Consider the following 16,007-nt stretch of genomic DNA (forward strand, 5'->3'; position numbering starts at 1 on the left):
CCTTGGTAAGGGCAGTCTCAGTTGAGTATTTAAGGTGGAATCTGGATTGCAGGGGGTCAAGCAAGGAGTTGGAAGACAGGAAGTGGGTTAGGCGATTATAAACTGGTTTGTAAGGAGTTTTGATGTTAGTGGGAGCAGTGATATTGGGCGGTAGCTTTCAGGAGAATTAGGGTCAAGGGAGGGTTTTTTGAGTATGGGAGTGATTATTGCATGTTTGAAAGAAGATGGGAATAAGCCGGTAGAAAGAGATAGGTTGAAGATGTGGGTAAGAGCAGGAATGAGGGTAGAAGATAGGGAGGGTATTAGATGGGAAGGTATAGGGTCGAGTGGGCAGGTAGTGAGGCGTGAGGAAGATAGCAAGGAGGAATCTTCATTCTCAGTGGAACTATACATTTCCACAAAAGATTACTTGGCAGAGTGTGTAAGGTTGGGAAGATGCCTAGAAATGTGTGAAATGGTGCAAGAGCATCTAGGAGTGTGTGTAATTTTGGGAGAGCACCTGATGAGGGTGTGTAAGGGAGGGAGAGCACCTGATGAGGGTGTGTAAGGGAGGGAGAGCACCTGAGGGTGTGTAAGGGAGGGAGAGCACCTGATGGTGTGTAAGGGAGGGAGAGCACCTGAGGGTGTGTAAGGGAGGGAGAGCACCTGAGGGAGTGTAAGGGAGGGAGAGCACCTGATGGTGTGTAAGGGAGGGAGAGTACCTGAGGGTGTGTAAGGGAGGGAGAGCACCTCATGTATGTATGTACCTGGGTGTATGTAGCAGTAGGAGAGCTCATTGTGGTGTGGGTTAAGAGTGGGAATAGTTCCTTTGGTGTATGCATAAGTATGAGAGAGTGCCTTGGGATGTTCATAGAGCAAAGAACATCTGTACTGTGTTAATAATCTATCCGTTGCTACCATATAATGTGCTTAAACTGCCCCTCTGTTGTCCTGTGTGACATTGTTCTTTCACTCTCTTTCAGGACACACCATGCTGACCAGCATAGCAGAACGCATCATGTACTGCCTGACAGGCAAAACACCCAACTCTGTGGGTCCAGCAGATATTTCAGAGACCTGCGATGGCTACAGCTTTATGGAGGTAAAGCCAGGACGGGTTTTAAGGGTACGTCACATCTTGCCATCGCGCCCAGGAGGCGGGCAGGAGGAAGCACAAGAAGAAGTGAAGAAACCAGGGCAAGGATTGGTCCATTGCAAGCGCAAAATCACAGTTTATCGTAATGGTCAACTGGTGATAGAGAACCTTGGTACTACCTTACGCTCTGAGATCTTACATTGCCGCAATGGAAATCCAGAGCCTGCTGGAACACTGGAAGTAGAGTTGTCGGATTATACCAGCACAGGCAATGACGGAGGACCTTGCAAAGAGGGAGAAACACTTCCAAGCAAGCGTCGGAAACGCAAACCCAAGAAAGTAGTGTTGGTTGACTGTCAAAGGCAGGTGACTGGATGCAAGGGAACCCACTCTGATGTAGTCCTATTCTTTATTCATGGAGTGGGGGGTTCACTTGACATTTGGAAGGAGCAGCTGGACTTTTTTTCCAAACTTGGTTATGAGGTGGTGGCACCAGATCTAGTGGGGCATGGAGCTAGTGCCTCACCACAGATTGGCGCTGCTTACACGTTCTACTCTCTTGCTGAAGACATGAGGTGCGTCTTCAAACGTTATGCAAAGAAGAGAAACATCCTGGTGGGACATTCATATGGGTGAGTTGGTGGTTTAAGCAGAGCTTTAAAGGGACATGAAGTCCAAAAAATCTCTTTCATGATTCATATAGAGAATACAATTTTAAAAAATAGTTTCCAATTTACTTCTATTATCAAATGTGCCTTGTTCTCATGTGATTCTTTGTTGAAGAGATATATAGATAGGTAGCATGCACATGTCTGGAGCTACACGACAGAAAATAGTGCTGCCATCTAGATAATGTATAACATTATTGCAAAACTGCTGCCATATAGTGCTGCAGACACTAGCACACTCCTGAACTTAGGTTCCTGCTTCTCAACAAAGGATAACAAGAAAACAAAGAAAAGTTGATAATAGTAGTACATTGGAAAGCCGTTTAAAGTTGAATACTTTGTCTGAAACATGATAGAAACATTTGGGGTTTTATGTCCCTTTAAATATATAAAAGTGAAGATGAACATTTTTGCTATTTATACATTATAATCAGCATACGGCCTTTATACAGCACATCAGGTACAGCAGACCAGAATACCATTAATGACAAAACAGAAGTATAAAATGTACTAATATTTTGTTACATCAGTTTTTGAGTTAGCTGTACAATACACACATAAAAATAAATCAATTTTTCTTGTTGGCCCAAATGTTGAAGATTTTCTTAAAAATAACAAACCAAACCAGGAAAATAATACAATAATTTTAGATCAAATGTTTCCATTCTGTGGGATACCAAGAGGTTGCCAAGATCAAATACATAAATTCGATAGAGTGTAATTGGATATCAATATGAAAGGACATAATTACTTTGTCCCATTTTTGCATACATTGTCTCACTTTGTTTTCAGTGTATATTGATGCATCATGTTGCTTCAGAGCTATTTGGAATTACAAAGTGTTTTATGTCTCTTTAAGTTGTTTTGATTTCTAGAACATAGAAATATAAATAAAAGATTGTAAATAATAAAAATTATATAAAAGAAAAAAAAACAAAAAAAAAAAACCCACTTTAGTAAAAAACCCCACTGTAGTCTTGTAAAATATTAAACATATCAGCCAATTGTAGAGCTTTCTGAATATGTTAACACCTTGTTTGCTGCACTTGCTTTTCAGTGGCCAAACTCTCACAACTCACTTTATTTGGAGGAGCAAATCCAGATTTATTACTAAAGTAGACAAGGCCAACCACTGTCATGTTGGAAGTAAAACTTACATTGTTTTGCAGTATCTTATTTTATCCTCCCTGCTGAAGACAATTAGAGAGAGATATACAGTGTACTATTTTCAGTCTTAACTTTAAAATACAGTAAAAGGGGGCAGAATAAGTAAAGTATTTGCAAAGCTTTTACATATGCTTTATTATAAATTTTATATTACAATCTTAAAGTTTTTGATGTATTTCAAGCATGAAACATAGTTAAGAAATCTGCACAATTAATAATGCAAAATATTTATAACCTATTATGAAAATAAGAACTTTTGCTGAATAATCAGTGAGGTACAATGCAATATATACTTTTAATAGTTCCCAAAATTGTACTATTTAGATGAATTCTAAACAGTAGCAGACCTACACAACAGAGGGCCCTGGTGCAAAATGTTTTTGTGGCCCCCCCAAAGGTAACTCAGTAGTAAGCAATTTTAATAATATACATGCTGCTCTGTATAATGATTGTGCATATAGAAAGATCGATTAGATAATAGATGCATGTCGCTGGGATTGTGTATATACACTATAATAGTGCGGGTCTTGCCGCGAGTTGCAAGACCTCGCTATTAGCTCCAGAAGGCTTGCTAAATTAGGGCAGACCGCACTATTGAAAGCGGCACCCCATAGAAAGACCAGCAATGTACAGGGTACGTCGCTGGTCACAATGGGTTTAAAAAATAAATAAATATATATACGCACACACACAGATAAAAAGTTAATCAGCATTTGCAAAATATTTGTTTGCAAATGAACGCTTTAAAAACATTTAAAATAATCATTTTGTTAGCAAAATGTCCATTGGTTTGCAGTCCAGAGGTATAATCCTTGAAAAGCACTATTGAGATGTGTGTGTTATCTCTTTAAATTGTAACAAATTATTTAATTTAATTGTGAATGACCTCCAGCACATATAAATGACTGTGCAGCAGGTATTGCTTCCTGTACTGCCTTATACCTTTGCTGATCACCAAATTATTTTATTTATAGACTAGGCGATAAGCCTGCCCAGAGGGCAGTCTATTTTTAAAAAACAAAACAAAACTACAAACCCCAAAGCTAAAATTACACAAAATAAAAAAATGTAAAATTACAGAAAAAATAAATAAACAAAGCTATCCAAAATAATCTTTTTTAAACCTTAACTAATACCCCTATAGAAAATTCCCCCAAAAATAAAAACACCCCCTAATCTAATACTAAACTACCAATAGCCCTTAAAAGGGCTCTTGTAGGGCATTGCCCTAAGTTAAATAGCTATTTTACCTAAACAAATGACCAATTACCCCTAACAGTAAAACCGCCCACCCACTAAAAAAAACTTAAACTACCCATTGCCCCTAAAGGGGCATTTGTAAGGGCATTGTCATTAAAAGGCATTCAGCTCTTTTACTGCCATTAAAAGGGCAATCAGCTCTTTTCCAGCCCAATAAACCCTAATTTAAAAAAAAAAAGCCACCCCAAAAAATAGAAAAAAGCCTAAGACTAACCCCCAAATAGGTACTTACTGTTCCTGAAGTCCATTAGAGGTCTTCTTCCAGATGGCTCCATCATCTTCTATCTTCATCCGGAACTAAGGCGGCGCAGAGCGGAGGTGCGGAGCTGTCTTCCCCGATGTGTGGATCCTTGGCGGCGGTCCTCGACAGCGTTGTTACTTGGTGGCATGGAGGCTCCTCTTCATCCGATGTCCGTCGTACACTGAAGATTGAATGCAAGGTACCGCATTCAATTTGGGGTACCTTGCATTCCTATTGGCTGAAATTTTGAACTCAGCCAATAGCATTAGAGCTACTTAAATCCTATTGGCTGTTTAAATCAGCCAATAAGATTTCAGTAGCTCTCATCCTATTGGTTGATTTTAAAATATCAGCCAATAGGAATGTAATGTACCCCAATAAATATGGGGTACCTTGCATTCAATCTACAGTGTGCGACGGATGATCGCATGAAGAGGAGCCTCCACACTGCTGAGGACCGCCACTGAGGATCCGTGCATCGGGGAAGCCAGCTCCGCACCTCTGTTCTGTGCTGCCTTCGCTCCGGATGAAGATAGAAGATGATTGAGCCACCTGGAAGAAGACCTTCTCCACCAGACTTCAGGAACGGTGAGTACCTATTTGGGGCTTAGTCTTAGGCTTTTTTTTTAATAACATTTAAACCTCTAAATTTCTTCCTGTTTCTAAGCCACTACAGACAGCCTCTTATCACATGCTTTTTTATTAGCTTTTAACAACAAGAGACTGCTAATCCATGTGGGCCATAAAGATAACCTTGTGCTCTCTCCTGTTGTGTTGTGCAGGGCACAGCACTAATTGGCTAAAATGCAAGTCAATAGATAATAAATAAATAGCCATGTGATCAGGGGGTTGTCAAAAGTAGATTAAATACAAGGTAATCACAGAGGTTGAAAGTTTAATATAACCATGTTTTCTGTGCAAAACTGGGGAATGGGTGATAAAGGGATTCACTATCTTTTTAAACAATAAAAAATTTGGAGTTGACTGTTCCTTTAGACTTAAAAATACATTGTTTTTTTTCTGACAAGTCAACTTTATTATCAATGTATTAAGTTCCCAATTATTACACAAAACCCAACAAAACGTCCAAAATGTATATAGAAGGCCCTCTTCTACAAATGACAAAATTATGTTTTGAAACCTAAGGATTTTTTTTTAATGATTTATGATAAAAAAAAACAAAAAAACAAAATGGGAGGTTGCAATACAAATCAATATGAAGTAAAAAAAAAGTCAAATACGTTACTGCATGGAACTAATGCAATGTGCTTAATGAGGTATCAGTATTGAATAACTGGAAAATAGTAAGTGAATCTTTGCTAATTATATGAATTCATGTTATAAAAAGTGACTAGTGAAAATCTTACAGGATCGTTGACTAAAACTTTCCTATCATCCATATGAAAGAGCAGCAAAAAGATTTGTTTTGTCTCAAGAAATGTGAAGTAAACTTCTTTTATCAATTTTGCTTAGTTCTCTTGGTATCCTTTGTTAACGAGTAATCCTAACGGCTAGATTTAGAGTTTTGTCAGTAACGACCCGCATATCTAACGCTGGCTTTTTTTCCCCTGCACCTTTTAAATACCGCTGGTATTTAGAGTTCACAGAAGGCCTGCGTTAGGCTCCAAAAAGGGAGCGTAGAGCATATTTACCGCCACTGCAACTCTCAATACCAGCGGTGCTTACGGACGCGGCCAGCTTCAAAAACGTGCTCGTGCACGATTCCCCCATAGAAAACAATGGGGCATTTTGAGCTGAAAAAAAACCTAACACCTGCAAAAAAGCAGCGTTCAGCTCCTAACGCAGCCCCATTGTTTCCTATGGGGAAACACTTCCTAAGTCTGCACCTAACACCCTAACATGTACCCCGAGTCTAAACACCCCTAACCTTACACTTATTAACCCCTAATCTGCCGCCCCCGCTATCGCTGACCCCTGCATATTTTTTTAACCCCTAATCTGCCACTCCGTACACCGCCGCAACTTACGTTATCCCTATGAACCCCTAATCTGCTGCCCCTAACACCGCCGACCCCTATATTATATTTATTAACCCCTAATCTGCCACCCCCAACGTCGCCTCCACCTACCTACAATTATTAACCCCTAATCTGCCGACTGGACCTCACCTCTACTATAATAAAGTTATTAACCCCTAATCTGCCCTCCCTAACATCACCGACACCTAACTTCAAGTATTAACCCCTAATCTGCCGACCGGACCTCACCGCTACTCTAATAAATTTATTAACCCCTAAAGCTAAGTCTAACCTTAACACTAACACCCCCCTAAGTTAAATATAATTTAAATCTAACAAAATAAATTAACTCTTATTAAATAAATTATTCCTATTTAAAGCTAAATACTTACCTGTAAAATAAACCCTAATATAGCTACAATATAAATTATAATTATATTGTAGCTATTTTAGGAATAATATTTATTTTACAGGCAACTTTGTATTTATTTTAACCAGGTACAATAGCTATTAAATAGTTAATAACTATTTAATAGTTACCTAGTTAAAATAATTACAAAATACCTATAAAATAAATCCTAACCTAAGTTACAATTAAACCTAACACTACACTATCAATAAATTAATTAAACTACCTACAATTATCTACAATTAAACCTAACACTACACTATCAATAAATTAATTAAATACAATACCTACAAATAAATACAATTAAATAAACTAACTAAAGTACAAAAAATAAAAAAGAACTAAGTTACAAAAAATAAAAAAATATTTACAAACATTAGAAAAATATTACAACAATTTTAAACTAATTACACCTACTCTAAGCCCCCATGTAAAATAACAAAGCCCCCCAAAATAAAAAAAAAGCCCTACCCTATTCTAAAATTAAAATAGAAAAGCTCTTTTACCTTACCAGCCCTTAAAAGGGCCTTTTGCGGGGCATGCCCCAAAGAATTCAGCTCTTTTGCCTGGAAAAAAAAACATACAATATCCCCCCACCAACATTACAACCAACCACCCACATACCCCTAATCTAACCCAAACCCCCCTTAAATAAACCTAACACTAAGCCCCTGAAGATCTTCCTACCTTGTCTTCACCACGCCAGGTTCACCGATCCGTCCACCGAAGTCTCGATCCAAGCCTCCGAAGTCTTGATCAGCCAATAGAATGCGAGCTCAATCTGATTGGCTGATTGGATCAGCCAATCGGATTGAACTTGAATCTGATTGGCTGATTCCATCAGCCAATCAGAATTTTCCTACCTTAATTCCGATTGGCTGATAGAATCCTATCAGCCAATCGGAATTCGAGGGACGCCATCTTGGATGACGTCCCTTAAAGGAACCTTCATTCTGTTTTAGGACGTCGGAAGAAGAGGATGGATCCGGCTGGAGGTCTTGAAGATGGAGCCGCTCGTCATTGGATGGAAGAACATAGAAGATGCGGCTTGGATGAAGATGTTTGCCGGTCCGGATCTCCTCTTCTGCCCGGATAGGATGAAGACTTCTGCCCGATGATGGAATTCTTCAGCCGCCGCTTGGATCAAGACTTCAGCTGGAGGATGGACATCACTCTTCAGCCCCAGCTTGGGCTTGGATCAGGACTTCGGAGGCTTGGATCAAGACTTCGGTGGACAGATCGGTGAGCCCGGCGTGGTGAAGACAAGGTAGGAAGATCTTCAGGGGCTTAGTGTTAGGTTTATTTAAGGGGGGTTAGATTAGGGGTATGTGGGTGGTGGGTTGTAATGTTGGTGGGGGGTATTTTTATGTTTTTTTTTCCAGGCAAAAGAGCTGAATTCTTTGGGGCATGCCCCGCAAAAGGCCCTTTTAAGGGCTGGTAAGGTAAAAGAGCTTTTCTATTTTAATTTTAGAATAGGGTAGGGCATTTTTTTTATTTTGGGGGGCTTTGTTATTTTATTAGGGGGCTTAGAGTAGGTGTAATTAGTTTAAAATCGTTGTAATATTTTTCTAATGTTTGTAAATATTTTTTTATTTTTTTGTAACTTAGTTCTTTTTTATTTTTTGTACTTTAGTTAGTTTATTTAATTGTATTTATTTGTAGGTATTGTATTTAATTAATTTATTGATAGTGTAGTGTTAGGTTTAATTGTAACTTAGGTTAGGATTTATTTTACAGGTAATTTTATAATTATTTTAACTAGGTAACTATTAAATAGTTATTAACTATTTAATAGCTATTGTACCTGGTTAAAATAAATACAAAGTTGCCTGTAAAATAAATATTATTCCTAAAATAGCTACAATATAATTATAATTTATATTGTAGCTAGATTAGGGTTTATTTTACAGGTAAGTATTTAGCTTTAAATAGGAATAATTTATTTAATAAGAGTTAATTTATTTCGTTAGATTTAAATTATATTTAACTTAGGGGTTAATAAATTTATTAGAGTAGCGGTGAGGTCCGGTCGGCAGATTAGGGGTTAATACTTGAAGTTAGGTGTCGGTGATGTTAGGGAGGGCAGATTAGGGGTTAATACTATTTATTATAGGGCTATTGAGGCGGGAGTAAGGCGGATTAGGGGTTAATACATTTATTATAGTAGCGTTGAGGTCCGGTCGGCAGATTAGGGGTTAATAATTGTAGGTAGGTGGAGGCAACGTTGGGGGCGGCAGATTAGGGGTTAATAAATATAATATAGGGGTCAGCGGTGTTAGGGGCAGCAGATTAGAGGTTCATAGGGATAACGTAGGTTGCGGCGGTGTGCGGTTGGCAGATTAGGGGTTAAAAAAAATTAATAGAGTGGTGGCGATGTGGGGGGGCCTCGGTTTAGGGGTGCATAGGTAGTTTATGGGTGTTAGTGTACTTTATAGCACAGTAGTTAAGAGCTTTATGAACCGGCGTTAGTGAGCATTAGACCCTTTCCTGACTGACTCTAAATACCAGCGGTAGCCCAAAACCAGCGTTAGGAGCCTCTAACGCTGGTTTTGACGGCTAACGCCAAACTCTAAATCTAGCCGCAAGTGAGCTCAAGAGAGTGCATGTGCCTTGAGCCATCTGGCAGTAGTTTGCAACATTGTATCAATGTTATACATGAATTCAAGCCCTGCTGCCATAGACTGTTATAGATATGTGCACGCTCCTTAGCTCCTATAAGCCTACCTAGGCTTAGTCTCCAACAAAGAATACCAAAAGAACAAAGCAAATCTGATAAAAGACGTCAATTGGAAAGTTGTATAAAACTGCATGCTCTATCTGAATCATGAAAGTTTAAATGTGTGTCTTTCATTACGTCCCTTTAACTACTCAGTACTGTTGTGTATATTTTTTTGTTTAACTCATTAAAACTAATAATAATACTGATTCAGAAACTAAGATAAGAAATAAGGTAGAATATTATTTATAAGATAAGTAGACATAAGTTTCTTTCTTTGAATGTTCTATACTTACTTTACTGTTTTTCACTCTCTCTTTAGTGTTAGCTTCTGCACTTTCCTGGCCCATGAGTACCCTGATTTGGTTCACAAGGTGGTCATGATAAATGGAGGAGGTCCTACCGCACTTGAGCCCAGCTTGTGTTCCATCTTTAATATGCCCACATGTGTGCTGCACTGCCTGTCTCCCTGCCTGGCCTGGAGTTTCCTTAAGTGAGTTATATTGTTACTGTATAATGTAACAAGCATTACCACCCAGTATTGAAAAGACAAGGATGGCTTGAGGTTTAAGGGACTTGTCTCATGTCAAGGGCTACAGTTCAATGTTTTTGATTTTTTGCTCTCAATATTTAGAAAGAGCATGCAATTTTAAACACGTTTCCGATTTACTTCAATTATCTAATTTGCTTCATTCTCTTGATATCCTTTTTTTTAAAAGCATATCTAAATAGGCTCAGTAGCTGCTACTTGTGGTTGCACAGAGATGCCTCGTGCTATTGGCTCACCCATATGCATTGCTATTTCTTCAACAAAGGATATCTAAAGAATGAAGCAAATTTGATAATAAAAGTAAATTGGATTGTTGTTTAAAATTGTCTTCTCTATCTGAATCATGAATGAAAAATGTTGGGTTTCATGTCCCTTTAAGTAATTGATGGTGTTATTAAAATCTGCAGACTTGTGTTTTACCCGTGTTAGATCATAAATCATTTGAAAAAATAAATAACAGTATTTCCTCTAACAAAAGATTTGCAGGAAAAAATGCCCTGTAAAACTGCTATTTCTTTATTAGTTCTCTCATTGGCTGGCATAACTATTACCAAAAATGACTGCATTAGTATTCATTGGTGGATAGGGAGATATTTCAAAACAATTAAAAATGGGTTTATTTAGCACAGGTGCTTCTGCTAAGAAAAAGAGCGCACTGTGACAAATGTATATAAAATCTCTTATAGATTTATCATAGAACGGTTGGCCATCTTTTAGTTGTTTACACTGGCTCCAACCATATGAACATCTTAATCTGAAAAGAACGGAGGCTCTGCTAATCCATAGGGATTTAGGAGGATATAAACCTGACAGGATATAGCAGGGAGAAGGTTTCATCAGTACGGTGGTTAAAACTAAGAAAAATAATGAAGGGTACATCTGGGAGAAATATGATGGATGTTGGTCTAAAAAGTGTTCGCCCAGAGAGAAACTAGTGTTGGTGACAGTATATGCAGGAAACAAAAGAGCAGGGTGAGAATGAATCACTGCTTTCCAGACCAATGGTTACATTAATGGTAAATGTTATACCAGATAGGGTTAATAATCAGCCTCCAGATCTCCTGCGATGAGAGTCCTTTAATTGAATAGAACACTTGCTTATTGCTCCCTGTAGGGGTTCCCCTGTCAGATTTAGAGGACTGGGACTCCAGCAGGCTCCAGACTGTCTGATCTGCCTGGCAGAGGATCATTATATGATAAATGCTTCTCCATCACTCATATATCATCTTCTGTTTGTCCTTTTACCAAATGCTTATATACCAAGAGCAGTTAACCCCTGTAGTGCACACGTTTTAGCCACCACAGTCTATTTATGCACATTCATGCAGCCTGAAACCTATGGCAAGTTTTGGTTAGCTATGAAATAGGGGTCATCAGTTGGTCATCAAAAGCCTTGTTCTCAGATAGTTTGATATTAAAATAGTGCTGGCATCAAAATGTTGCCAGTAGTTGAAAATGTTCTACGATATCACCACCATGTGTGCCATGGTTAGAATGCCTCCAACTCCCTCTTTTAGTGCAAGATACTTCTCACAGTCCCATAAAGGTCCCTCTTTTGAAAGGACAGGTAGTTTTTAACTAGTATAACAGGTACAGGGCACCTCATGTGGTTCTTTGAGATATCGGTTAAATAATGGTGTAACAGAGCTGTCGGTGTAAAGTGATAAGTACCAAGTAGTGAAAATAGATGTTAACACAGTACTTAATAACTATCTTTTACTTTCTTATTTGCCAGGGCTGGTTTTGCTCGACAAGGTGCCAAAGAGAAGCAGCTGTTACGCGAAGGTAATGCCTTCAACGTGTCGTCCTTTGTGCTGCGAGCCATGATGAGTGGCCAGTATTGGCCTGAGGGTGATGAGGTGTATCATGCTGAGCTCACAGTGCCTATATTGCTGGTACATGGCATGCATGACAAGTTTGTGCCACTCGATGAAGACCAGAGGATGGCAGAGGTACGGACCGAGGAGTAATAAGATTATTACCTATATGTGTGTGAAAAGTTTGGCATGTAACTGGGAGAGAGATCATATTTTGATTTGGCCATTACTTTGCCAATTTACTGAGTGCTATATAATTCTACATAGTTCTACACCTTAGACCATGTGACCAGAAACAAAAACTGAAGCCTTTGATTATCTGCAGGATATCAGTGCTGGTGCTAAAATTTGAGGAAAAAGTAGTGTGTTTAGATTAAAAAAAAAAAAAAAAAAAGAGGAGGAGGATTTAAAAAGGAAACGTTGGAAATTTGGAGCAATCAGATACCCCCATCCCTTAGTAACACCCTCGTCTTTGACATTTAGGTTTTTAGTATTTTTATTTAGGACTGCTGGTCTGATTCTTATGTATAAATTAGCCTATTACTAATACTGTACATGTGTGAGGGAAGATTGGCCACCCATTGTATGAGGGTTGTTGTCACAATCACTATTAGTATGAGTAGAGCATGACTTTGTGTGCTCTTATGTATATGTGTAAGTGTAGTGTGTCATTGTACCACCTCTTTTTATAGGTGTCACATGAATGTATTATTGTACCTCTTTGTATATGTGTGACTGGTGCACATGTTTGCACCTCCTTGTATAGGTGTGAGTAGAGACTGTAATTGTTCTTCTATGTATAGGTGTAAGTGAAGTGTGTCATTTCATCTCTTTGTATTGATATACATACAGTGTGTCATTTCATCTCTTTGTATTGATATACATACAGTGTGTCATTTCATCCCTTTGTATTGATATACATACAGTGTGTCATTTCATCTCTTTGTATTGATATACATACAGTGTGTCATTTCATCTCTTTGTATTGATATACATACAGATATACACACAGTGTGTCATTTCATCTCTTTGTATTGATATACATACAGTGTGTCATTTCATCTCTTTGTATTTATATACATACAGTGTGTCATTTCATCTCTTTGTATTGATATACATACAGTGTGTCATTTCATCTCTTTGTATTGATATACATACAGTGTGTCATTTCATCTCTTTGTATTGATATACATACAGATATACATACAGTGTGTCATTTCATCTCTTTGTATTGATATACATACAGATATACACACAGTGTGTCATTTCATCTCTTTGTATTGATATACATACAGTGTGTCATTTCATCTCTTTGTATTGATATACATACAGTGTGTCATTTCATCTCTTTGTATTGATATACATACAGATATACATACAGTGTGTCATTTCATCTCTTTGTATTGATATACATACAGATATACATACAGTGCGTCATTTAATCTCTTTGTATTGATATACATACAGTGTGTCATTTCATCTCTTTGTATTGATATACATACAGTGTGTCATTTCATCTCTTTGTATTGATATACATACAGTGTGTCATTTCATCTCTTTGTATTGATATACATACAGTGTGTCATTTCATCTCTTTGTATTGATATACATACAGTGTGTCATTTCATCTCTTTGTATTGATATACATACAGATATACATACAGTGTGTCATTTCATCTCTTTGTATTGATATACATACAGTGTGTCATTTCATCTCTTTGTATTGATATACATACAGTGTGTCATTTCATCTCTTTGAGGCATTTCACCTCTGTTTCACATAAATGCCAAATTTAGTAACTATGCAAACAAAGAATGGAAGTGGTGGAAACCTTTTGGGCTAGATTTATTAAAGCTGAGGCGGACAGGGGCGCGTATACACGCCCCTGTACGCCTCAGCTTGCCTGTGGCGGGGCGAAATTACCCGCAGGTATTCACCATTGCACACGAGCGCAATTTTGCACTCGCATGCAATCTCGCCCCCTGCCCGAGCACAGCCAATCAAGCGCGGGCAGGAGCTGTCAATCTCCTCGGTCTGACTAGACCGAGGAGATTGAATTTCGCCACCTTAAAGGTGGCGAAGAGGTTAGGGAAGCGGCGGTCTGGTGAACGTTGCTTTATAAATTACGGCGAGCAAGTTCTTGTGAGAACTTGCAGCCGTAGGGCTTTAATAAATCTAGCCCTTTATGTGCTCTGCATATATATTGTGTTGGAGGTGATACGAGCACTAATACTGTTGAATGTGCAACATTCTTGCGCTCCAGGATAACACCACAGTAGCAGTTTAGTAAGCATTTACAAACCCATTGAGGAATGCCACCAACAGAATTTAATTATATCTCTGCATGTGATTTAAATAAAATAATAATAATTTAATCTGATTAATTGTGTTCAAGCAGATAAATCCTGTAATTGTGGCCTGTTTAAATACCTTGCCTTGGGTATGTACTACAGAGTGTTATTAATTTATAATAATGGGTTTAACCTTCCTGTTTTCCAGATCCTCCAGATCAGCTTCCTGAAGGTGATAGAAGAAGGTAGTCATATGGTCATGCTGGAGTGTCCTGAAACTGTTAATACACTTCTCCATGAGTTTTTCCTATGGGAACCTGAACTACAGAATGTAGAAGAGGCCGGAAATGAGTGAAAACAAAGACAAGATCAAGGGAATACCATGAGACAGAAGAAAGACTTTTCTGCTGTTAATGAAACAATGGATGAAGTCCATGTTTGGAGAAGACTCCTGATGAGCCAACTTTCCATCGGCCAAGCTTTTTGAAAAAAAGACTTTGGCTCCAGGGATGGCGTCAGGGAGGATATTTCCAAGAAAGCTATGTCTAATACAGCTTTCAAGAAATAAGAGTCTCCACTCTTCTACTTGTTACCTCCAACTTCAATTATAAGATTAAGGATACGGGAGGAGACTGGCTAAGGAAATATCTGATGGAATATCTGGTAACATGAGATAAAGTTGGCGTGTTACCTTATAATGAATCTCACTGAATAAAAACTCTGCATAGTAAAAGGGAGTTTTCTGTGCTGAAAAAAAGCATAATATGTTTTCTCTATCAGACATGCTGTGCTATGTTACCTGCTTCTTGATGTAGAAAGGAGGCTACAAATTAACCATTTTTTTGCCAGTGTGGAGGTCCACAGGCAGCAATACAACAGTTATTAACATCAGAGAACAATCCTACTTGTATCAGACCCTGCAGGTAGTCAAAGGAGTTACTGTAAAAAAAACTTCAAATGACTTTAGGAAACAAAATAAATGTGTATAATATGTTATTTATGTGGTTCACATTTCCAATGGTTGCTAATTTTTATTTATTTATTTATTTGGTAAACCTGTAAGGTTATCTTATTTATTAACACTATTACAACCAAAAAATGTAATGAAGAAATGGAGATGGCAAAACTATACAAAATAGTAATAAGGAAACAAAACATAGCTAGGCAAACATATGTCAAATATCTCCTCAAACGTATCGTACTGCCAGTGGGGCATCACAGAACAAATATCCTAGTTGCTTACAAATATGAGTCTAGAATACAAAGGCCAATGTCATTTAATTGACTAACAGCAATTCTCAAGTATATGTTTAACTTGCTTGTTCTATATACATACATTTTATTTGGTATTGTATATTGTCTTATCAAGCCAGAACATGACTGAATATAGATGGCATATGGTTTTATGCACTAAGGGAACTTGTTAAGAAGATATAGGATCAAGACCAAACAGTAGTTCCAGAGTAGCAGTGTTTTATACAAAATATTCACCTCTCAAGCTCAATCTTTACCATCACTGCCTTAATATATAAACCCTATTATTATAATTGTTTATTTATAAAGGGCCAACATTTTACGCAGAGCTTTACAAATGTACAATACAAAAACAACTTACAATAAGACATTGTGCAAGACTATACAAATGCACATTACTACACTCACATTGACAAACGTAAACAAAAGGAGAGGAGAGCCCTGTCTTTGAGCACAATCAGTTGTAGATGCACTTTTATACAAAGTGAGCTACAGTTAGAGAGGCTCTCAAGCTTAAAGGACCAGTTCTATCTGAATCATGAAAGTTTAATTTTGACTTGCGTGATTTAAAGGATAAAA

At 37.9% G+C, this 16,007-nt stretch overlaps 1 protein-coding gene across 1 annotated transcript in view; it reads left to right on the forward strand.

Moving 5' to 3' along the window:
• Positions 1–15,170, forward strand: part of ABHD8 (abhydrolase domain containing 8) — a 38,096-nt gene extending 22,926 nt beyond the window's left edge. The window contains exons 2-5 of the mRNA XM_053700703.1: positions 963–1,707; positions 9,838–10,008; positions 11,801–12,017; positions 14,383–15,170. Of these exons, the coding sequence (XP_053556678.1) occupies positions 971–1,707; positions 9,838–10,008; positions 11,801–12,017; positions 14,383–14,529 (1,272 nt within the window). The 5' untranslated portion in view covers positions 963–970 and the 3' untranslated portion in view covers positions 14,530–15,170. The remainder of the gene's footprint in view (positions 1–962; positions 1,708–9,837; positions 10,009–11,800; positions 12,018–14,382) is intronic.
• Positions 15,171–16,007: the final 837 nt, after the last annotated feature.

Source organism: Bombina bombina, chromosome 2, assembly GCF_027579735.1.
Source record: "Bombina bombina isolate aBomBom1 chromosome 2, aBomBom1.pri, whole genome shotgun sequence".
In the NCBI taxonomy this organism is placed as follows: Eukaryota; Metazoa; Chordata; class Amphibia; order Anura; family Bombinatoridae; genus Bombina; species Bombina bombina.